The 26,457-nt window shown below is 30.9% G+C and overlaps 1 protein-coding gene across 14 annotated transcripts in view; it reads right to left on the bottom strand.

Annotated features, from left to right (window-relative positions):
* Window positions 1-26,457, bottom strand: part of LOC141531521 (disks large 1 tumor suppressor protein-like) — a 309,925-nt gene that overhangs the window by 98,251 nt on the left and 185,217 nt on the right. For 13 of the 14 annotated variants that reach the window (XM_074249400.1, XM_074249401.1, XM_074249405.1 and 10 more), the window contains 2 exons: window positions 10,719-10,814; window positions 7,218-7,388 (listed from right to left, as the gene is read on the bottom strand). In XM_074249400.1, the coding sequence (XP_074105501.1) occupies window positions 7,218-7,388; window positions 10,719-10,814 (267 nt within the window). Of the gene's footprint in view, window positions 1-1,674; window positions 1,944-7,217; window positions 7,389-10,718; window positions 10,815-26,457 lie in introns of those variants that run through there. The other variant, XM_074249406.1, reaches the window with a different exon arrangement.

The following is a 26,457-nucleotide window of genomic DNA, read 5'->3' as shown; positions in this document are numbered from 1 at the left end:
TAACGGATTCGTTATATGTTTAGATAGAGCAATTAGAACGAGTCAGCACTACCAGACTGACTATCAGAAACAAACTAACAATCCAATTGTATTTTTCGATTTGTATTATTTTATTTTCGCTTATACTTGTTCCATTTTTCAGTTCTGCCCCCCCCCCTTTTTTTTTTATTCACACTTTTTTATTTTATTTGTACCGATTTATCTTCCTACGGTGAAACAATTATTTACTGTTATCGCGGTTTATCCTCTCTTCTTTATGCATGTCTAAAAACACACACTTACACATGTTTATTTGTGTGCAAAAGGCTCTCTGTGCTTGCGGATCCAATTACTCGATTTTCGCGAACACGATCTCTCACTTCATTCATGAGCTTTGTGCATCGTTCATGACATTTTATTTTATTTTTTTATACATATCTTTTTTTTTAGTACACTGATACGTTATTTACTTAACAAACTGCTTTCATAATCTTAATTATTAAAAACTGATTTTTTTTTAATCTCACAATCAATATTTGTTCTCAGTAATTTTCGCAGAATTTTTTTTAATAAAGACTGAATGTAATTTATAATTAAAAAATAAGAATGAAGAAAAAATCACCACTGGTTTAAAACAAGATGTTGAAATTTTATTTAATCGAATAATTTTTTTAATTAAAAGGGTATCTATTTAGCTCAAGCAAATATTTAGTTAATGGAAAAAAATTATCATCCAGTTAATAGATTTCTGGATTTAGTTTTATTTTTTTTATTTTTCTGTGAGTCAGGATAGAGATAATTATGTAAAAATACGATCTAAGAATTTTCGATGTAAAAAAAATAATTAACTGCATTAATTTTTTTTTTCTCTAAAAATATTGTATTTTACAATTAAAATAATAATAATAAAAAAAGAAACAAATTTAAAAACAAAAATAATTAACTTGTATTTAATGTAAATACTTTTTCATCATTAGATCTCTATAGTTATTACATAACGTGCAATGACTTATAAAAAAATTAGCTTGTTGAAGTTAATGCAGTAGTTGTTATTTTATCGATTAGAAAAATTAATCACCTCCCCGGAGCGCTATTACAGTAAATAGTTAATTTATGTTAAATCACACTGTAAGTAATTTTCATTAATTATTTTTAGAGTTATAACCACTGTAAAATATTTAGTGAAGTTATTTTTAATACTTGTTATAAGTGTAATTTTGATTAAATAACATTTCGAGCCCGTATGATCTTTTAAGAATGTCATGATTTTTATTATTATATACAATCTATCAAGTACTAGTGGATTTATCGTATGTGAAATTTAAATCGCATAAAATTTTTATTACAAATCATTTTTATCCTCATTCAATATCATCGAGTGTCTGATAAGAATATTAAAACGAAAATTGATCTTCAAGTTATACGAACTTAAGAATCATAAAATTTCTTATTTAAAGAACTTGAAATAATTGGCTACTAAATGGGTATTAATTAAATGTTACCTTAAAAAATTTTGAACCATGTTATTTTAAATTTTTTCACAAAAAATCAACATATAACATTGGAAAAAAATTTTAATTTTCAATGAAAATCTTTAAAAAACTCAACATGAATTGAATTCAGTAATCAAATATTTGTTATTTAACAATTCATTGAATTGCTTACTTTGGAAATATGAAAAATAAATAAACTCACCCTTCTCGGTCCACTAGAATCAGAGATAGAGAATGTATCAACAACAGAATCAAAACGCACTAATTTTTTCTGTGGCTTTTTCGGTCTTGGACACAACGAACACATTGCCGAATCCGGTGGAATGGTCGGGGGCATGATAATCATTAGTCCCTCAAATTATTCACATTACCAGTTCGAAGGATACAAATTCCACCGATATCGGTCTCTCAATTAATAAAATTAATTACTTAAACCAAGTACAGCCCATCGATCATTACATTTTATATAATTATCCGTCTCCCTTCAGATGATTAATCCACCAAAAAGCCTTTAGCTATCAAATACTCTGTGACCCATCACCCGAAATAAATAATTCTATTTGAAATGAATATAAAAAATAAAAATCAATTTAATTGTATGCTGTAATGATAAATGAATTCTTAACCAGTTGATAATGCCGTCTTTCCATGCTATATCATTCACCGATTAAAGTAACCCGAGCTTTCGTGCAAGTCGGTACTACAGAATGCAGAATACAGAGATCTATTCTTACTCATTGGCAACAAGAGAAACTCTATTTTGTTAACTCTTCTGTACCAGTTGCAAGTGCGCGGCTGTAACTCTTCTACTCGGATCGCTAAATTTTGAATATTTGCTTCTATTCGAAACTTTATATTCAACACGACATTGCTACAAACTGATAGCTGAAACAATACTCTATAAACAATAAGCAATAATTAATTATCTTGATTAAACATATCGAAAATTAATTATTAACAAAAGTTATAAACAAACAGGTTGATTGGTTCGCTGATTCAAAATACATTTAATCCTACTAATTAACGTTATCTGCATTGGCGTTCGGTACACTCTATATTGTTCATCAGTATACAATTAATCTATTATTCGTCAGTGATAATTCAAGTTTCGATAATACTAGTTATAGAGAATACTCTATTGAAAATCTTCAGCTCTACGCCGTATATATATACTGCAGTTTCACTATTTATTCACCTGGCTAATAACTAAGCCCGACTGTAATGCTTTTATACGGGTAGGGGACCATTGGATGATAAATAAATTCCTTAAATCCTTTGGTATAAAGCGCAGCGACATTTAATAGAAAAAAAAAAAAATAAATAAATAATAATAAAATCGAATTGAATCGAATAAATAGAGTACGGTCGGATGGATTTCAAGTTGTCTTTTATTTGTTAAATAAATCATCAACTTAGTCTTTGGTTGACCGAATAAACCATTACGTTGACGGTGTAGATCGATAGTGCTACCAACCAAGAAACTTACTAGTCTCGTATTTCAATCCTGTTTTCGAGTATCGATACTACATTACATTGATGAATATATGTATATATGTATATATATGTTTTAGCAATACTGATATGAATCTAGTACCAGCGAACGAGAATGCATGCCCTTATACGAGCCGACTGCATGCCCTTTCATCGATTATTGCGGCGTCGGTCATTGTTATCAGCAGACTTAGTTATTGCAGGTAGTTGTTTATCAGTATCTATCAATTATGTGTTATTTCATTAAAAATACATCATGAAAGCTATTTTTATTTTGTTTATTTACGGCGGGTTTTTTTGAAGTAGATTATGATTGATTGGTCCGCTGTGAAATTTATGGGAAATATTTATATTAAGAGCCTTCAAGTCAACTATAATTGCATGCTGGAGGTATTTTTATTTTTTCTATCGAGGATTCATCGGAAATTGCTGTCAATTTTTTTTGTAGGAAATTTGTGAGGTTGATGACCGGAGAAAACTTTTTATAGAATCTCTATTTAGAGTCTTATTAATAAGTAGAGCCAATAGATATTTTCGTGAATTTTTTGGCATTAAAATTAAATATCTTTTCTTTTTTAAACAATTATTTGTCAATTACTTTTACATTTTTCTATTTGGACAGAAAGTAACCTCTTCTTTTTTTACAGAAAAAATCTTCGAGTGTTACTCGACTTATTTGAGGAAATCTGGGTCGTCACGAATTATTCTTGTGTTCTTCAACATTGCTCTGTTACAAGGTAAAATGTACTTTATCGAAGATACTTTTTTAATAAAAAGAAATGAATGCAAAACTCAAGGAGATCATTTTTTTTTTGCTTGAAATAAAGCTTCAAAGTAATTTCTAAAGGAAAGATTCCTCTAGTAAAGATAGATATGCAAATCACTCCTATGTGAAAATTCCTTTGACAGAAAATTGTCTTGATTATTTTTTGTTAGAATACTCGGGATCAACTAAGAAATACATGAAAATCCGATACACAATACAACTAGTGGTACAAATACGTAGTTTTACTACTCGTGTCAAAAGCTCAAATTTTTATTTGAAATCGATCCGACGGGGGAAACGCTTGAATTTCATTTTTTTAGCAAATATTACACGATATAAGTAAATATTGTAAAAGATTTATAAATTTAGTTAATTCATCTTAATTTTTATGCTGAAAAAAAAAACTTTGGCCTTACACACAGAAGTTGTAAATAAACGGTTCATTGAACTTTTTTTCGTTAGCAGTAATTTTTATTCAATATTGCTTTAACCACAAAAATTTTCTCTCACATGAAAGTTATACTAATAAAATATTGAAAAATAAATTAATGTGATGGTAAATTTATGATAAAAAACACTGACCTACTACTACTATACACGTATCATAAAAGTAAGCCGCCGTTACAAGTAGCCCCGAGAGCTTCTCTACGTTTTTTCCGATGGAAATGTAAATATCGTAGTGATTCCGAAGTTTTAATTCAACTAAACCATTTTTAATATTCGGAACATCTGTTGCCTAAAAGCTTGAGAATTTTTTTATTCAACGTAATATATAATATAATACCAACAATGGGATAAAAACGGATAATAATGATAAATAAAAAAAAATAATAATAAATAGAGTGTTGTAATAAAATCCAAAGCTTCGAGACGAGTTGATTTGAAGTTTGAATCAGTGAGCTTTTTATCGCAAGATAAATCGTAAGACTGACGAGTCAAAAATCGCGTGGTAAATATTCGCTGAGTCAAGGATCTTGGTAATGCGGATGATCCATCGGATATTGAAGCTAGTGGATAGGAGCAGGATTCGCTTTACATTCAAACATAACTCAGGAATTTAAAATGTAATACCGAGATGAAACCAGCAGCGACAGCTCCAGACATTTTAACTTTTTTTTTATTACTATTATTTTTATGCTCACTGAATTCACCCGTCACTGAATTTTTTTTATCTTCTATTTCTACTTCTACTACTTTTAAAAACTTACAACAAGGCACGTACTTATTTTTTTACTTTCATTCCATATCGCAAAAGCTAGAAATATTAGGATAAATATGAGAAGAAACTGCTTGCACAAAAGCTCGGTTTAACATTTTTGAAACAACTGGAAAAAAAAAAAAAAAAAAAAAAAAAAAAAAAAATGAAATTTCTCTATTTCCAGATTATATTTCTATCAGCCTACCGTGCAACCAGAAACGAGCTAGTTCCATTAATGTAACTCGTATTGTGTACTGTGAACCACTATTCGAATTAACGCTTAAGCACCAGACCTCGACTATAACTGCGTTTTACTTTTAAATTCGAAATTTTTACCCCAAACAAGATCAATAGTGCGCTCAAGGCAATTTTTAATTAAAAATGCTAGAGGCTTATCTGCACGAACAATGTCTTTTTCATTGTTCGATCCCTGTTGACACACACACGTGCAATTATACACGTTCACACACGCAACGTTAAGTTTCAAACAGATAAAAAACGTTTTTTTTTTCTATACTTTTTCTATTTCTCTTTGCCAGCAAACATGACACTCTAAAGTCCAGAGAAAACACTTTTGTTTAAATGTATATCCGATTTAATACTTTGTTCTTCACAAGTACCCGTAGTAAGGCATTTGTTTCAAGGATTATCACGAGCTGTAGTGTCTGACTATACAATTCTCTATTCACTTTACACTCATCTGCTCAATAATATCCAGCAAAGTTACTTTTAACACTAGACAAATGTCAATCCAAATAATTTAACAACTCGATTAAAATTCATAAAAATCAAAAAAACTTTCCATAATTAGATCATCCATTAATTAGCAATTCACATAAGTATTATATATTAATTAATTATGAAATTAATAATTACAATTTATAATTTATTATTTTTAATATCAAATGTCTGCTTTTAATAATTTAATAAAAGAGAACCAAGTTTTCCTGATTAATTTCTAACTAGTCAACATAATTAAGTACTTATTAAAGATTAATGAATCTCTAAATGACTAAAATTATCGTAAATATTACAAAAACAAACACCGAAGCTTTTAATTATAAATTACCTCTGGGTTCGATGATAATAATAATAATAATAAATTATTAATTACTCTAATATCACCTCGCAGTATTGTAATTAGTTTTCAAACTAATTAATATTACTTTTTTATAAAATCACTGTAATTTTTGCGCAGGCAATTTTTCACCGAGTTTTGTTAGGAAATTTTTATTCTTGTTATTTTTTTTGTTTCGAGAGAACCGGAGAAAAAAAACAAACGAAAAAAATAATGATAAGCGAGACAAACGATTGAAAGGTAGTGCAACGGCGGCGATGCAGGTAGAACTGTTGCACGTGTTGTAGTCGCTCAGCTCGACCGGTGATGCAGAGGTCTTATTTATTACTACGAGTGTATGTGCTGCCATAGGCATTGTCGACGACCTAAAAATGACCGGGTTCAACAGCAACACTTAACTTAGCTTAGCTTTGTATTTGTATTTGCTATAGATACTGCTTTCAAACTCAGATAAATTTTACGACTGGAATATCCGACAATGCTAATTTATTGCTTCATTCTACTCCGTTTTTATTGGCTATTTTTATTGTCTATCGCGTTTGAAATCTCTTGAGTCCTCGATGAACAAATAACAGTAAAAACAAATTTTTATTGCCAAGTAATTGCCTGATCAATAAATAAATTTTTTCATTTCTTTTCCTTTACTTGAAGCTTGTGAAATAAATGAATTTCCATTTCATACCAATGTAGATTGTTGCGAGTGCGCTAATTAACGGTGTAGACCAAACAATTACTCTCAACGCGATAAGCAGCGCTGATAATATTTTTCATCCAAGGCTGCTCTGGCTCACTGACGATATGCGTGTTGGATAAATCATGAGTTATAACTTACAATTCATAACTCTTAACCTACATATTTTATTGTTCATGGAATAATAAAAGTAACTATTGCGTTAATTTTTATTATTTAGTACTATTGATTCATTTTAATTTCAAATACTGTTATTTTGCCAGACTGGTATCTGATAAAGCAGAATATGCTGGTAAAGCAGAATTTCGGAAGGTAAAACGTCAAGAGCTTTCCAGCTGCAAGCACGAGCTTTTCATATTGATTTTCCGATTTCGCTTCCGAGAGGTACAGGACGCGCGCTACAGATGTCGCGGCTGCGATCCCGCACAGCGCATGCGCGGAAGTAAAAATTTTTTCAAGCCAGCAGTAGGAAATTTTATGAATTTGAATTTTTTTGAATGAAGAGTCTTAAAAGCACTTACTTTATGGGTATCGTGGTTTGCCGAAATATGAGGCGATATTTCGGAATGGATAACGCGTTCTACCGAACTCGGTCTTGACACACCGTCTAATTGCACTGCCTCTTTTATTTGAGGCGGTGAAGGCGGGGGTGGAAGTTGCTCATCTACATTCCTCGTTGCATATCTTATTTTCTGAAAAATAAATTTTTTTATTAATTCAAGGAAATTATTTTTAAATAAAATTTACCACACATATATGTGTGATTTCTACAGAAATTAAATACATTTTTTTTTTAATTAATTTGTACAATTTATTTTTCCAATATTTTTATATTTATTTCATCAATAATAATTCAGAGTAATTATTTATGTAAAAAAAAATTTTTTTTAATTCACAAAATTAATTTAATTCAAGTACAAATCCGGATAAAATCACGGATATTATTAATATTTTCGGTACACAAAAGTTTGTCAATTTTTTCTAAGCAAGTTAAATATAAAAACACAACAGTATTTTTAACTAACAAATATTCCGACGTTAAAAATAATTTGCGTAAACAAATAAAGCTTTAAAATGTGCGTTAAAATAATATATTATAGCACCCAGAATTATGAATTTACATTAGGGGAATTTAAAAGCTTCTGTTTTTCTTCCCGTGAAATATTGGATGTAAGTACGTCTAAATATAGCTGTATACAATAAACAATAACTTTCGGGTGCAGTAATTCAAATAATATGACTGTCAAAAAATTTTCCACGTAATATTTTTGACACTAAGTATCAAGTGTATAATATAGCAACATGACTTACACGGCAACATATACATAAACCACACAATCGCTCGTAATAACCGACACTATTTTTGTCATCTGTACTCGACAAATATAATAAATCCATGGGATTTTTCTGTCTGCGCTTCCGGATTTTCATTGGCACTGCATGTAACATAGTCGCTGAAACGACGTCGCAAATGTCGTACAATTGACACCCAATCTATCATAATACCTGCGAAGATGAATACCGCGCCGGTGGGGTGTAAATAATAATTTTTTTGTTTATTAATAATAATAATAATATCAGAAAAAAGATATATATTTCGACGGATCGGTAAAAGACGGGTTTTGCAATATACGTGAGCAGCCTGACTGACGTGAGGATTAGAGCACAAGCTTTTTTTATTTCAACGAGAAGGCCTAAAAGAGACTATTGTCGGAGTTGCTGATTCAGCTGTACCTCGGTGTGAAAATTTACTTTTTGCTTTTGAATACATTTTTCTTTATAATGATTTTTTTTTTTTTTATTATTTGTTTCACTTTTATCAAGGCAATATTGAAAATTAGTGACTATCTTTATGAAAAATAAACATGCAAAAAAATATTTAAATACATAAATTATTCTATAATTAAAAACAGATTAATGCAAAGCTTACTTGAGATAATAATTAATTAAAAACAAAATAAATAATTAACTTTATTCAGAAGAAAGAAATTTTGATCGAAAAAAATTATATTAGCAGAGTTTGAAAAGTCTAAGGCGTCGAGCAAGAAACTTTTTTTTCAGTATAGATATTTCTTTTAATTTTTTCAACATTTACCGTGTCAAGTTGTTACCGTTTTTATGACATTTATGAAAAAAGACTTTATCGACTAATTAAACTAATATCCTTAATTTACACTTTCATTCATAACTTCCTATAAAAACTTCAATTAAAAGTTATATTAAGTTGATATTAAATTAAAAATAAAATGGCAGCAATAACAATAATTATCAAGTGTTTGCGATAGCAGCAATTGAATGACTAGTTATTAATAAATTACTCGTGAAAACAATGAAGTTGGTTTAATTGTTGGAAAGCTTTCATTTAAAGCTTGTGCCGATGAAATACTGCTTACTGTGATCATAAACTATAGGGAGTTAAACCAATAGCTATGTCACCGAAGAGCTATGCTCATAAAAATAATATTTATATTTATAATTTATAATAAATATAGTAAATATAAATCGAAGTGTAATGACGCCTATTTCTCTCCAATTAAATTTATGATAGGTAATATGGGAGGAAATATGCATATATACAAATAATTATTTGAATGTTGGTGAACGAAATAAATCGGTATTGAATAGGAAAGAAAAAACAAAATTTGGTGAATGAGAAAATTGATAAAGAATTTTTTTTTAAATTTGTCATATTTTTTTCTATTGCCCAATAGATACAATCGCGCATAGGGAAAAAAGATATTACGGCCTGTTCTGGTATTGATGCGGATATAATTGGTTTTTCAGTTAGAAAATTGCTCGATGAACCATGATTTTTTTTATACAGATCATTGACAATTTTTCGAACTTTTTTTTTCAAAGGAAATTCCAATAATTCAAGTTCTAAAAATAGCTATTTCAATAGAACGGTAATTAAAATTCTGTCAGTGCTGTATTATTATCTTTTACTTAATATAAATTTATTTTTTTTTGTGAAATTAACTGCAGTTCATTTGAAAAATTAACTGGATGTACACGAATGGAAAACGGACAATTGAAAATTCTTATGATGATGCCGATGCTTGCAAAGGAACTACGTTGTAGTTGATAACTTACCGACCCAGAGATAACTCTGGAAAGAAAAATGTGTCTGATCACTGGGCTTTCCCGAGGTAGAGAAGAGTTGCTATGCACTTGTGTGCTTATGTCGGTAAATTCGAAAGCTTGCACTAGCGTTGCAGATAATCGATATGTAATTAAATGACTAGCTGATTCTCGCTCAGTTTATGGATGTGTTATGAAAATGTCAAAAAATTACCTCCAAACAATGTGGAGTTGAGCAATTTTCTAATTAGAACGTCGATATATATACAATTGAACAGAGTACACGTTAAGAAATTAATGTAATTTTGATAATGAAGAGACATTTTTTTCATATCCCTTATATTTTCACTGAAAAATGAACGAATTTTTTTAGTACATACGCATCAAAGCGTCGAACTAAATATTGTTAAAATTACAATTTTAAAGTAAAGCTTCATAACTTTATCAATTTTATTTACTAAAGGTGTATTTTCATCTGTGAAATTTTTTATTTAGAAGCATATTAAATTTTTAAATAGTGTCTACCGTATAAGTACATCGAAGATAAAACTTTTGATGTTATAGACTATAAATTTAAAATTTTAACGAAACTTAAGATTCTGAACAGTAACTTTAACTTTCATAAAAAAACTCAAATCATCGTAAAAAAATCACGCGAAGATATTCACTTGAAATGATCGGAATATTTTTCCATAACTTGAAATAAATGATAAACTTTCGAAAGGTAATAATATTTTTATAGTCTTCTCTAGGAAATACAACTGAATATTTCATTCAGGTTTAATTTCCGAGTAATTATTTTATGCGTAGTAATAATTTATATATTTTTGTTTATTATCATCATTATTGTTATTATTACTAGTATTATTTGTGAAAAGTAATAAAAATTTATTTCCAGTTTTTTAATTTATTTATGAGTATAACGTGGTGATTTTACAAACCTGGTTTTGATCTACCGGAGCATCAGGGCTGGCAGATCTACGATCGTAAATGTTCAGCAACGTTTGTGTCAATGGAAATGCGGAAGCTGGACCACCCTGAAATTATATGATAAAATGCATGATAACAAAACTCAATAAAGCAAAAAAACAAAAATAATAATAATAAATGAAAAAAAAGCACTTGTACTGGCCAATGACATTGATTCTGTTTGTTAAAAATTCGTTTGTCGTTAAATTAAAAATTCAATTTCAAGGAAACTGAAAAAATTTATCAACAATAAAAAAATGCCTGACATTTTATTTTACAAAATTGTAAAATGTTCTATGAGCATGACGTTAATCAAGTTAGTTAATTAACGTGCAGCTGAAAAAATGGATTCTACTTAAATTAAATAAAACGCTTTATTTGACGAGCCAAGTTCAAGTGAATTATTACAAACTTTAATTTTAATTTTCCATGACACTAGAAAAGAAACTCTACGCTGGGTGTAAGGAGAAAAATATTTAATTACAGTAATTTATAGTTATTAATGTAAATTCATCAGGACACAAAGTAGGACAGACACAACGAAGAAAAAGAAAGCTGAATAATGATAACGAACAACAATAACAATGATGATAATCATTTTTATTTTTTCTTTCTTTCAACTGTAGACATTAATAATAACTAGCTAATAAAATTTGACGAGATGTCGCTTTCTCAAACTCAAGCTTTTTCTTTTTATTTATTCTGCGTGAGCTTTCGCACTTTAATTTAGTTTCCCCAGGATTACGCTCAGCAACAGCCACCGTGATCATCAGAATTTATTTCATCGCCCATCGTTAATATTACTCACCTAAACACACCCGCATTTATACTCAACACAGTCACAATGTTACACAGTATAAGTGTAAGGTATCCATGAATTTTTTCCGGACATTAACTCATGTCTATCCAACTTCTTTGTTTAAAATTAACCAACGCCTGCGCTAAATAGAGAATTTATTTTTACGAGAAAAGTTACAGTTTTTCAATATTTTCACAAAAGATTCCATGAATTTTTTATAAGCACCCCTCTCACACACTCTTTACTTCACGTACTAAAAAAAAAGTAGCATAAAATAATAGTGTTGAAAAATTTTATCGTAAAAAATCCTTATATAATAAACGCGCCGCGACGGAGTTTAAATCCAGCATGAATGTTTGCACGATAAGCTACCTGGTGCTTCTCGTGCCGGAGTATACCATATAGATGTGGAGCTAAACCATCTCTCAACTATTTGTTCGATTACAAACAACCCGTTGAACGGCAGCATGAAACTATAACTCCCTGGGTACAGACTACTGGGGTGACAATAAAAAATAATAATAAAAGCAAAAGTAAAAACAAAAAATACAGCATAAAATAAAATCCCCAGATGTTAGTATAAAGTGTAAATGCGATAAAATAAAAAGTATCACATGTCATGGATACGACCAGTACCATTCTTGTTAATCGGTATTAAAATGTATATATATTTTTTTTATTCATATGTGTACCGATTATACCAGAGAAGTCGTCACGCGAAATGAAAGTTTTGTTCAATAAAATAATAGTGTAACGAGAGATGGAGGGGTGTTGAGATTCTAGGGTAACGATAACCCTCAATTGTTTTATTATGTGTATATTACATGTTTTGGTTTGCTACAGAATAAAAAAAAAATAAAATAAAATGAATAAAAAAGTGTGAATTCATGGTTTGAAGCTCAATGTGGTTGACGAACAAAGCATCAAAAAAATTTTCACCCTTTTCACATAGACACTATGCAAGGAAAATTGAGATGCACCATTGGCAATTGCTAAAACGACAGAGCCTAGGCAATACTGCTGCAGTGCACTCTTTTTATGGCGACATCCACTTTTGCACGCCATACCTTTTTTACATCACACTTGCAACTATATTTATATGTTGGTCTGTGTATGTGTGGATGTGGATGTGTATACATGTGTATGTAGGTGTGTACGTGGTAACTTTCCCCTACGGTTGTTCCATTATTTCAAGGGCTGACGCTGCGAATTTCTGTACTACTTCTCTCGCCTGAGCATCCAACGCCAGTCCGGAGAATTGGAGAGATTGGAATAGGCATGAAAGCGTTTTTTGCTATTCTTCTCTTAGCTTTTTATTTATTTATTTATTTTTTTTTAGTTTTTAATTCTTTATTCGGTACCTGACTTTTGTATAATGTATTTACGTGTATTGCTTTTTATTTTTTAGAGTATTATCTTCTTCGTGCAGAAGTAAAGCGTGAATTGTTCAAGTGTATGTTCTTTATGTGATTTAAAGAAATAAAAATGTGACAATGCTGCATTTATACTTTAATCTGTGATATTATAAATATCGTTTTTTAAATAAATTATCCTTGAATGGTTCTTCAGATAAGTAAAAAATTTTAATATAAAGTATTGTGAATGGTATTCAAATCTTGACAGCGATGTAGTTACAAAATATTTATCACATCGGAGAAAAAAAGTATATGCTCGTTTTATAATTTTGTATTTTTTCTAGAAATGTGTAGGTAAATTAACATGTTTTATTGTACGGAGATTGGTTTATCTATGTTATTTTATACAATCACACATTGTCTTATAAAATCGTGTCAAATTTTCAAATTAATTGATTATGTAATATACTTATTATTATGATTTCGAGAATCTTAAAAAAATCTAATTTTTTTCCTTTTAAATTAAAAGATGGAAAAAATATTTTTAAAAAGATTTACATGAAGTTAGATATATTATTTAACGTATGTCAGTATTCGAAAAATTCTCAATCAAAAACCAGTGCAAATTCTGTAAATTTATACATTATAAACTTTGTAAGCTCGTAACGATAATGAACTATTTCAAATGTTTGAAATGTTTTAAAATAAATACCCTGAATTTTCTTACAAATCGATTGATCTTTCGGTATATATTGCAATAAAAAAAAAAAAAAAAAAAAAAATATTGAACCGCCGATAATAATATTTTATATTATTGAATGTTCATAACTCTCCAAGCTTCGATGAAAAATAAATAATTCGAAACTTTATCAAAAATTCATTATTAGAAACGTTTTATTAAAAAATGCAACTAAAACTATTCGCAATCATGAACAATGTTATGAATTCAATTATTAATCGGTTAAAAAAAATATACATATTTATTTTTTCCATTAATTATTACTATAACTTCGTTTTATCCCGAATATTTAATTTCCACAGTAAAAAATTTGGCGTTTTTATACATAAAATTCTTTGCTACTATGACGGAAAATATTTAACTGCATATCTAGCTGCATAAATAGAAAAATTTTACCAAACTAGATACGCATCAAAAATTCAAATTGATTATTATTTATAATTAAACATTCGAACAGTTCAAGAGTGTGTATGCCGTAAAAACTGATAATGAATGTAAAAATAATTTAAACCCGTACACCTAAATGTGCATTATTTACATATGAATGCTATGAATAAATATATAGAATTTATTTAATCCAAACAATTGAATTTTAATGAAAAAAAGAAGAAAAAGTCTGAATAGTTAATATTACAGTACATTAAATACACATCAGGTGATGTACGTGCGAAATCCTACCGCAGTGACTCTTCGAGCCGGAGTAAAAAAAAGTATTGTAAGAATTGTGGAACAAAAAATAAAACATATATATCCGAGACAACACGATGGCAAGAAAAATGGGTTTGCTCTCGATAACAAGCAACCACACCACGGATTGTTATCCCCAGTTGCTTCGCGCGTATCTATCTTTTTTTTTGCCAACCTTCTTATTTTTAAATATATATATGTATATATATTTTTTTTTTCACCTCGTGTTTCCAGAGAAGAACATGCGCATTTATTTTCCCTACTCATATGATTTCTTCTCGATTGAGAATACAAATGTAACCGCAAGAATGAGTTTAGAATCTCGAATACCGAAATGCAATTTTGTTTTTACGAACTCACTGCATATGCATACGTAATGTTTATAAACACATGTGCTCATCTTCCCACATGTATATACAATGCATAAACAAATCGATAACTTCTTTTTTGAGAATAAAAGTAAATCAATATTGAGGTATGTACTTTATTTTTTTTTATAAATTTTTTAGAATTCTATGTAGTAAAAATAAAGAGTTGTGAATAATGCATTGAATTTTATGATCCATTGATATTTTGTCAATCATCAAACTAAATTTTAAATAGAAAATTACTAAATTACATTGAGCTTCGAATTTGTTTTTAAAAAGGAAAATGTGATCTTTAAAAAAATTCAACTAAATTAATTAATACTATTCAGAGTGAATTTTCTCTCCTATTAATCGGAGTACGAAGTGAATCTGGAATTTTTTAATCTGTGGAATAATTTCGGAGTGAATATGAATTTTAATTAAAAAAAAAACATCCGAGTTTCGAGTTTTTAGAATAAAATAAATTTTTAATGAGTATTTTTTTATTTTTAATTACGAAAAAAATAAAGAATTCAATCCACATAATTATACAAATAAAATCCTTCTCGAAGTGCATTTTACTCCAAAGTAATTAAATCAATTAAAAACCATCCTACACAAAATTTTTACAGTGTTTAATGATGTTTTTATTAAAATTTTGTGAACCTTACAAGAATATATATTATTGCCTCGATCAAAAATATAAATATACGTCATCGTGGTAAAATCTTGAATTGATAGCCAACCATTAAAATTTTTCTATTGCAAAAAATCGAAGTCAATTTGAGAATCCTTACTTACAACGAAGTAACACACATAAAATATAATAGATATGACTCAAGAATAGAACGATACCATTGAAATACTTGCTCATGTGGACAATAATCGAAGTGGGATTTCACGGTGGTTGATAACGAGAATCCATTGGTTGCAGACCGGACGACGACGACGACGACAACGAGAATAACACGATAGAGATGGTGGAAATGAGAACGACGATATATATAATATATACGTAAGAGTAATTTAACAATGGAAGTATGTTACGTACAGCGTATAATAATGTAACTATTATTGTACAAAGTAAATACTTGCTCACAATGCGGCAAAATTTCTTTAGTTCCGTTGTTTGATATTATTTAATTTTTTGTAGCGTTTTCCTGATTTTTTTAATTTAGCTTTGATCTATCCTGGAAATAAACGTCCACCTTGAGTTTGACTGTTTCTCCTTATAGTATCGTGTTGAGTGGTGGTAGCAGTGCGGTGGATGGTCAACAAAGTTATCTGGAGTCTGGGGATTGTCGGGATTAGTTTGCTGGACTCGGACGACGTGGCATCGCTTCTATTTTAGTTCGTAGAATGTATCGACAACCATACGACAGATCAAACTTTTCTGCCGGCGATTCCCGGCGTGACAAATGGATTTTCTACGGCCACGTTTATTATTTCTAATGATTTATTGCCACGAACTTTATTTTTGTTTTGGATTACTTTTTTTAGTTTCGTCCTGTTTCTCGGGGAAAAAACGTAAAAAGTAAATTTATTTTCATCAGAGCCAGAAGCTGGGGATTTTCATACATAAATTTTAAGGCTGGATGCTTTATTTTGTAGCCAATCAATTATATGTTAACTTTTTTTTTTGGTATTCTGTGACAATCACACGTTTATTATTCTCAAGTACATATCTCTCTAACATATTCCTCATTTCAATAATTTTTGGTAAAAAAAAAAAAAAAAAAAAAAAAAACCTTTTTTCAAGCCAGCTTTCAGTCGCCCTAAATACTATAACTAATTTTTCAAATTTGTCGAAACATTAAAAATTTTTTAATCATGCAATTTTTCATTTTTCGGTAAAGAAAAAGTTGTTATAATTAAAAGAAAAAATTTTTTGATATCATTTAATTTTTAATTATTAAAATAAAAATCTCCGATTAAAATAAAGGGTAAATTTATTTTCAACAGTTTTAAAAGATTTATAATTAAAAAACAACATCAATGATAAAATATTCCACACAATATTTTCTCAAATAATACAGTTATACACTAAATATAAATAACCAATTTTATCAATTTTGTAAACTGGAATAAAATACATCACAATTCATAATTAATTACAGAATATTCATAAATGTATCCATACGTATCGCTGGGAGTGTATGATAACGATAACATATCAGTCGAAGCGTTAAAATGTATGCAGCAAATACAATATACATGTATATGTATATGTTAATAGGAAGTAACGAGCTCATTATTAACCAGCAGCTGCTCACAACCATATTAGATGTCACTAGTTTATCTCATCTTTTATAATATTCCATCCACTCCCACTTCAAGAAAATAACTTTCTCAAAACTTTGGACCTTAATTACTTCCAAGCACAACACTTCTCTTTATTGTTATTCACCAGAAAAAACCAAAAAGATGAAAAATTATTTAAAATATAAACTAATGTTACATCCGACGGAACATTAAACAACATCGAGCAGTAATTTCTCTTAATTGTTAATCGATATGCAAATAGACTATTGTGCCGTTTACGAATACTTGTTGTATGGCATTATTTTAGCATTAACCAAGTAGTCATGCAAGATAATTGGATTTATTGGTACGGCAGGAGAGAAGGGAAATATGTGATAAAAGTGAAAGAGGATCAGCTGTCACATTAACTAACCCGTATTAGCTACGACAAATTAGACTGCTTATATGTTAATCACTAATTGTGTAAAAGCTGTTATTATATAATAGATCTCATGTATGATTAAACCTATTAAATATATAATGTATTGTGCATTGTGTAATTTATACAATAAATGCATTTAATTAATTTAAAGAAGAGTACGTCAAATTTTAGCAATAGATTCTCAATTATTAGACTATGCATGAAAAAATTTCCTGAAATCGCCTGATATATGTTCATTATGTTACATATGTGTTCATTGCGTAATTTTTTTTACTAACTGCAATGTTAAAAAAAATAATTTTTTTACTAATACAAACTTTAAACTTTCACGACTTAGAAACAAAAACACGGAACATTTAAAAAAACAAATGTAGTATGGATTATAGTTCTTGGAATAAATATAAAATCCCTTATCAAATACTCGTAAAAAATAAGTTAAGCCAAAGGGCTATTTAGCTTATAAGTTTGTAAATAAATGGAAACAGTGTGTTACCGCTAGCAAGTCTGGCCTACCAACAAGGTTTAATTTAGGTTGTTGAAAAAACTTTTTATAAAAAAATAATGTATTATAAATTGAAAAGGTCCAATATTATACTTTATAAAAATAAATTTAAGAGTTATTTCAATTGAATTACGTCTGAAATGTCAGAAATCACAAAATATTGTAAATTTTTTATAATACATACATTTTTGTAAGTATATGATGATATCAATGAAATATAATGCTAAAAAATTTTTTTTACTCTTCTAAAAAGTTTATCTTTCATTGTGTTAAAAATTTATTTTTTACTGTCATATAAAGTCTAATATGATTATGTAAGACCTGATAAACCTATATCAGAAATTTTTCACAGTTCATATAAGATTTATAAAATCTTAAAAATGTATTGATTTGATTAATGATTGAATATTAATGTTCAAATATGAACGATAAAGTTTATCATTATCACGTAATGTAATTACATAACAGGGAGTAAATAAAAATTTTGGGGATCGGAAGGTCGTCATTTCCGCAAACTAAATTTGGGCTAAGTGTATCTCTTGCCCCTATGGCCTTAATAGTAAACACTATTTAGCTCCCGAGAGAGGGTTAAAGGTACTGCGAGCATTTAGGTTACGCCCATGTAGGTTAGGCTTCTGCTTCCTAGACATCGAGCTATTTCGAAGCTGTACTATCTATGTATATCCGGTTCAGTGTACTCTGCTTGTATAGGTCTACGTGCATGTGTATGTTCGATACATATTGCATGTACATACATTTATTATAATGGGTGAGTAAGTATGCAGTTTTCTGGCTCAGAAAGGTATTTTGTGTGCATTATACACAAGCACGTAGAGTGTTATAGTCCAAGTGGTGTCATTTATTTCCTTATATGACTTAAAACTTTTTGAGCTTCAAACCCGTTTTTCATTTTTAAGAAGGGCTGGATGTGAAATACGTGTGCGGTTCCCGAGAATAACAATGTGAATGTCTATGTTCATGTGCATTTGAATTTATTTTATCGGGGTAACTTTTTTATAAATTCAATTTTTATAAATTTCCACGGGGAACCATTTTCTGTTCGCTAAATAGATATTTATATGTTTGTTGTGTACTTACTCCAGTATATTCAGTACATGATTTATTTTTTGTTTATTGTTCATTGCTTCTATTCGGAGAAACAGAAAAAAATATTTTCTTTTTATTTCACAATACCATGGGATTGTTTTCAAATTCACATCGTCATTCCGTGCGAATTACTTTTGCCAAGTCACCGATGAAATATTTTCACTTGGCAAAAGACCTCGAAAATTCAAATTTAAACCCATCGATGGATATTGCACATAAAAACATTGCTCGCTCTGTAAACATTCCAAAAAATAAAAACAAAAATAATAAATGACATACGAAAATAATTGGATCTACCACCCGGTGAACAGCATTTTGGCAAGATCGATTTTCAATGACCATCCCTCTTACCCTACACATGAAACATGAGCTGGATTATCGGGAGCGAACTAGCCAAGTTGACCAATGGTAAAAATCAACGATATTGAAATGAAACGACTCACTTGTAAATTGAGCTCATATACTCATACTCCGTGGAAGTGTTAAATTATATGCGTACTTGTTGCGATACATGACATCACATTACATGCTAAACTACGTGCAAAATCAGATACAAACAGCGTACAGCTGAAAACTAGTAAAGTACCGAGTGGTTTAATTCGAAAAACAAAAACTAAACCCGTAACCAACTTTTCATTTAAAAACAAAAGTTCTTGTGTTTTCGACGTTAATAAAACAATCGGTAAAAACATTTGTTGACCCAACTCTTTTGCCTGGAGGACTTTTACGGTGAATTTAAAAAGGCCTTTTATCAAAAAGTTTGAAAGCTGTTCCACTAATGGATTTGCTTTTTTTTTATTTTATACTTATCGCGATTATGCTACGACGTCTCGTTCTCGATGATTACAAATGTAGTAGCGTCAGCTATGTCCAAATCCACAACTTTTAGAGTTTAAACTTTAAAATTCTCGGTGCTGCCGCCTCTCATGGTGGCGCTCCGTATCACTTACTCACTTCATATAGTTTCGTTGTGTCCAAATAACAACACCGATAATTTTAACAACTTACAAAAAATTATTATTAATTAAATAGTTTTTTTGTATATTTTTAACTAAAAATAATGGCGAAGGAAAGAAAAAGAAAGCGTTCACGATCCAGATCAGATGATAGAAAACGTGGACGTGAGGAGGACAAAAAATGGCAAGGTATGCAGAAGCAACTGGATAACCTCACAAAGGTTGTTAAGATGCTTGCCTCCCGAGAATTGAATAAGGATCAGGAGAATAAAAAACCGGAGGATAATCAAAAAGATTCAACTCCAGGTAGGATATGTTTTCTTTTTTATTAAAAAAAAAAAAAAAAAAAGTCTTTGGCCATTTACTTGAATATATTGCGTAGTGTCAATACGACTAACGCAGACCCAACACGGGCGACTAGACAATAAGTCAGAGCAAATAGGTCAAATTCAATACGAATTTCCTAACTTGATTACCAGCTACATAATAAATAAAACCTTCACAATAAGTGTTGGTGTTTTATTGACAACAATTTGTTCTTTGTGTAGATCGAGAAGCTCTCGAGCAATCAGCATCCGATGCGGATAATCAGCAGGAGGAAACGGCTGATGAAAAAGTACTTGAAATCCTACAGGTGCCTCCCACCAAAATACAACCAGAAGAAGCTAAAAAAGAGACGTTGTCTCTAGATTCGGAGGTACTAAAAATTCTGGGAGAGGATCCTAATGTCAAACCAGAAAATTCTGTTGAGTTGCATACAGAAATAAAAAACCGCTGGAAGGCTTGGATGAAAGAAGGTCTGTCGGATGAAGTAAAGAAAAATTTGCTTAAAAAATATCCGCGAAAAGGGGATTTATATACTGAACCTCCAAAAATAAATTTGGAAATTATGGGAGCTCTAGCGGAAGTTACCAAGAAGAGAGATCAACATTTTGTTGAAATTCAGGAACAGGTGGGAACGGCAATTATTGCTGTGGGGTCTGCTATGTCGATACTGCTCAAAGATCCAGACGACGAAGTTGATGAATTGAAGCTGTTGGAGTGCCTCAGTGATGCTGGAAAGTTATTGGCTGAAACTTTCCACCAGCACTCGGCAGCTAGAAAAGCATATATTACACCAGTAATGAAAAAGAGTGTAAAATCCTTGGTGGATTCAATCCATTCAGAAGAATGGCTTTATGGTGACAAGCTGGCAGACCAAATTAAAGAAGCAAGAACTATTGAAAGTGCTTGTCAAAGCTTGAAAGGGACTGATAAAACTCCCAAGAGACCGTTCTCAAGTTCTCAAGCCCAGGGAAACTGGAAAGGCCCGTCTGCCCCATACAGACAGGCGAGCCCAGTCAATCATCGGAAATTCTCGCGCTTCAAGTTGAGAAATCAGAGCCGCAGAGGTCAGATTTCATCGCGGGAGAAGAGCAGGGACTCCAAGGACCTGTCGAAGAAGTAACTGAGGTAAGAAAGCTACCCATAGGCGGTAGGTTATGTTTTTTCCAGAGAGAATGGAAAAATATAACGACAGATAATTTCATTCTATCCTTTTTGAAAGGATACAATATCCAGTTCCAGAATATGCCTCAGCAAAAGGCTATTCCTGAGCAACGAATTAGGTCAGAAAATGAGGAAAAATTAATTGAAATAGAAATTAACAAACTTTTCAGTAAAAAGCTATAGAAAAATGCGACGCTGTCGAAGATCAATTTATTTCATCTTATTTCTTGGTTAAAAAGCCGGATGGTTCTCATAGGTTTATATTGAACTTAAAAAATTTAAATAAGTATATTACAGCCCCTCATTTTAAGATGGAAGACATCAGAACTGTAAAAATCTTCTGATGTTAAATGATTTTATGGCGTCTATAGACCTCAAAGATGCCTACCTTCTTGTGCCAGTTGCCAAAAGTACTAGGAAATACTTGAAGTTTATTTTCCGGAACCAAATCTATCAGTTCACGTGTCTCCCTTTTGGTTTGTCGATAAGTCCTTATATTTTCACCAAGTTGATGAAACCAGTTGTGAATTTCCTGAGAGAGAAGGGTTTTTTGCTAGCAATTTATCTTGATGACATAATTTTCATAGCGAAATCTTATGATATCGGTCGGGAGAAAGTTTTATGGGCAAAGAATTTTTTACAAAAACTTGGGTTTGTCATTAATAATGAGAAGAGTAGCTTAGTTCCTGCACAAAAATGCAAATTTCTTGGTTTTATAGTAAATTCAGTTGACTATACTATTGAACTAACAGATGCAAAAAAGGAGCACATTAAAAATCTTGTTGCTAAATTTAAAATAGGAAGAGAGTGTAAAATTAGAGATTTTGCTACGTTGTTAGGTACGCTAAATGCTGCCTGTCCAGCAGTTGCTTATGGTTTGTCCCACTGTAAAAAATTAGAACCTCAAAAATTCCTGGATTTATTGGTAAATGATGGAGATTATGATGGTAAAATGGTGGTTAAGTCCTATTTGGAAAGGGATCTAATTTGGTGGGGAATAAATAGCCAAATTGGAAAAAATCCAATAAGAACAACAGAATATAGTATCGAGATTTCTTCAGACGCTTCCTTAACAGGATGGGGAGCTTTCTGCGATGGGAAATCAGCCCATGGCTGGTGGAATGCTGAGCAGCTCAGATACAACATAAACTTCTTAGAACTCTTAGCAGCTTTTCACGCTCTCAAGTCATTTGCGAGTAAATTAAATAACTGTGAAATACTCCTAAGAATAGACAACACTACAGCCATAGCTTATATCAATAGAGCCGGCAGTGTCCAGTTTCCGAAACTTAGTAATCTAGCACAGGAAATTTGGGATTGGTGCGAGCATAGGAAAATTTGGATCTTTGCCAGTTATATTTCGTCAAAAGAAAATTTTTATGCCGATACAGCTTCCAGAATTACGAACATAGACACAGAGTGGGAATTATCAAATGAAGTTTTTGACTCAGTTGTTAGAGAATTTGGCTCTTTTACTATAGACTTATTTGCAACATATGAGAACCGGAAGGTTAAAAGATTTTGCTCCCGATTCCCTAACCCAGAATCTTTTAAAGTAGATGCATTCACAATATCCTGGAAGAATGAAAGGGTGTATGCCTTTCCACCATTCGCTTTAATCACTGCAGTGATTAAGAAATTTATTACCGACAAAGCTGAGGGGGTAATAGTAGCACCAAACTGGCCCACTCAGCCGTGGTATCCTCTATTTAATTCGTTGCTCAGAGAACCACCTATTGTATTTAAACCTAATAATAATTTGTTATTATCTCCTTGTAGAACCAAGACACATCCGCTGGCGAGGACGCTTTCCCTGGTAGTGGCGTACTTATCAGGCAAAAATACTTAAATCAGGGACTCCCGATAGAAGCAGTAAATATCATGGTAGACTCGGTCACAAAATCTACATTGAAGCAATACAAATCCTCTCTTAAGGCATGGTGGTTATTCACGAAGGAAAAGAATTACGATGTCCATCAAACTAACGACGTCAGGATCGTAGAATTTCTTACTAGAAGGTTTCATTTAGGATATAAATATGGTACACTTAATTCCGACAGGGCAGCTATAGCTCTCATCACTCATCAAGATCACTCAAATGAGAAACTTATAACGCGATTCATGCGGGGCATTTTCAAAAATCGTCCCACCAGGCCTAAATATACAACGACGTGGAATGTTGATTGCGTTCTGCAGTATATGGAATCTATGCCGGAGACTGTAAGCTTAAAAATTAAGGAATTATCACAAAAGACAGTCACACTCATGATGCTCGCAACAGCTCAACGCCTGCAAACTATGGCGGTCATCAGCATAGATAATATCAAAATATCCGCCACTGCTATTAATATCAAGGTTCCAGAATTAATAAAGACATCAAAACCGGGTGGTTACCAACCAGATTTAACTCTTCCGTTTTTTGGAGAAAAACAAAAAATATGCGTAGCTAAGTGTCTCTTACAATATTTGGAAGTAACTAAACAGTTGAGAGGAAATGTTAAAGCCCTGTTCATCTCTACGGTTAAGCCACATAAGGCTATAAGTGCTCAAACTCTCGGCCATTGGGTAAAAAATTTCTTGAAGATCGCTGGAGTTGATACGACTCAGTTCAGCGCGTACAGTACCAAACACGCCGCAGTCTCCAAAGCCAATGCTCGGGGAATTGATATCGACACAATTAGACGGACCGCAGGATGGTCCAAGCAGTCATCCGTCTTCGCTAGGTTTTACAATAGACCAATACAGGAATCAAGTGATTCATTTGCACGAAGTGTTCTTACATAAAGTTAATATAATTATCATACTAAATCATCTGCATGCTTCATTAAATAAAAATTAGAATGAATAAAGGAGTGTTTAATTTTTGATCATACTTACAAAAAAAAAAAAAAAAAAGAGAAAAATAAAAGAGTAAGGAAATTAAACATCTCTAAACATCTACATTTGTAATCATCGAGAACGAGACGTCGTAGCATAATAAACCGATCAAACGAGCTCGCCGAAGGCGAGCGAAGTTCGATCGATATTATGCGAAGACGTCTCGTTCGAAGATGATTACTTCCCACCACAAACAAGCATATCCCTGCCCGTAATCATCTTCTAAATTGAAACGATGAAACTAAGTTCCTTAATCTTTAATTGCAAAGCAAAAGCTCTAAAAAATATGAAGTGAGTAAGTGATACGGAGCGCCACCATGAGAGACGGCAGCACCGAGAATTTTAAAGTTTAAACTCTAAAAGTTGTGGATTTGGACATAGCTGACGCTACTACATTTGTAATCATCTTCGAACGAGACGTCTTCGCATAATATCGATCGAACTTCGCTCGCCTTCGGCGAGCTCGTTTGATCGGTTTATTCTGCGAGAGTTAATAATTAAATAGTTTGATGAACTTGTTGACTTTCTGCGTTTTGTGGCTGAAACAATTTCGATCAAACAGAGATAATAAGATAACTCGAAGATATATATATATATATATATATATATATATATATATATATATATATATATATATATATATATATATATATATATATATATATATTAGGTGGGTCAAAAAATCGAATAATTTATTTTTGATTTTATACTCTGAAAAATAGGTTCGTAGACACCTAAAAAGAATTCTCTCCAAGTATAAGCTCTTAATTATAACGGGAAGGTCCTCCGCTTTGCGGGTTTCTATTTTTTCGAATAATCAGATAAAAAAATTTATATCTCGCTTCCAACTGCTTGGAAAAATATTCCGTGGCATAGATTTTGTGAGAAATTGAATGCTTTACAAAAAGGTCTCTTATGACTTTTTCAAAAACTCAACCGATTAAAAGATATTCATAGTTGAAGTTTGGCTATTTTAAGGAAAATATTCGTTTTTATTATGAATTTTATAAGTCGATGAAAAAAAATTATTTCGGATTGCGGAACTCATGATTTTGTAGGAAATTTACTGCTCTACAAAAATGGTCTCTTATGATTTTTTGATTAAGTGAAGCCGTTACGAGATATTCATCGTCAAACATTAACGAATATCAATATTTCCAGTTTTTGATCAATAATTCGATAAATTTTAATTTAAACTATGAGTTTCAGGAAAATTTACATAAATTTGAGTTTCGATCGATAAAGAAATGTTATAAACAATTTTTTAATATTGTTTTCAGTCTTGAGCTTGTTTGATTGCATTAAAACAAGAAATTAGAGCATTTTTTTCGACATATAGCCAATGATTAGTTTAATTTGAAGTGAATGACATATTTCTTTGTCAAATTTAATATGAAAAGTATTGAATCAAGTGAGAAACAACCAGTATTTAACTTTTTTATAGATAAATTTTTTATTGAATTATCAATTGCAATATAATTGTCTATATTTTTAACATAACAGTACGCTATTACTATAAATAATTTCTTTTATTACAATTTGGGAATGTTTTTGATGTTCTTTGACAACTTGTAATAAGTACTGGAATTGTTCTTCATTTTTGTCAAGCATTGATTATATTCACTGACTAATGCAACAGCTCGCTCTGCTGAATCATTGACAACTTTTAGTTGTTGAAAGTATTCTTTATTTTCGAGATAACTCTCATTAGTAGGCCATAATTCAACATCGACATCAAGAAAGTCATACGGTAGATCGAAGATTTTGAAAAGATTTAATGACTTTTTAGACACAAAGTCACTCAGAGTTCTCTGCGCCAATGAATTCAAATCTTTTTAGCAATTACAAATCTTTTAGCTTTAGAATCTGTACCTTCACGAGTATTAACAGCTTCAACAATACGTTTTTTTACTTCTAATGGAACGCCATCGTCAAACAGTGATAAAATGGCAAGTTCATCACTCAAATACCATAAGTGCGAAATCATTTTTTCACACGTAGCTGAAGAAATCAAAGGATTGATATGTTTGTACTCCAATAAATTTTTCATAAACTGCAAGTCATGATAAGCAGCAGTTGTTGCAGAAGTTGATGAAAACCAAGCTTTTAAATACAATGTGACTATAAAAATACAGAAATGACGAAGACCATGCAATTCTTTCTGAGAGAGT

Source organism: Cotesia typhae, unplaced genomic scaffold (genome assembly GCF_013202065.1).
Source record: "Cotesia typhae breed Kobodo isofemale line unplaced genomic scaffold, CoteBio_Ctyphae contig_5, whole genome shotgun sequence".
Lineage (NCBI taxonomy): Eukaryota > Metazoa > Arthropoda > Insecta > Hymenoptera > Braconidae > Cotesia > Cotesia typhae.
The sequence above is the reverse complement of the archived record's forward strand: the minus strand, read 5'-3'. Positions and strand labels throughout refer to the sequence as shown.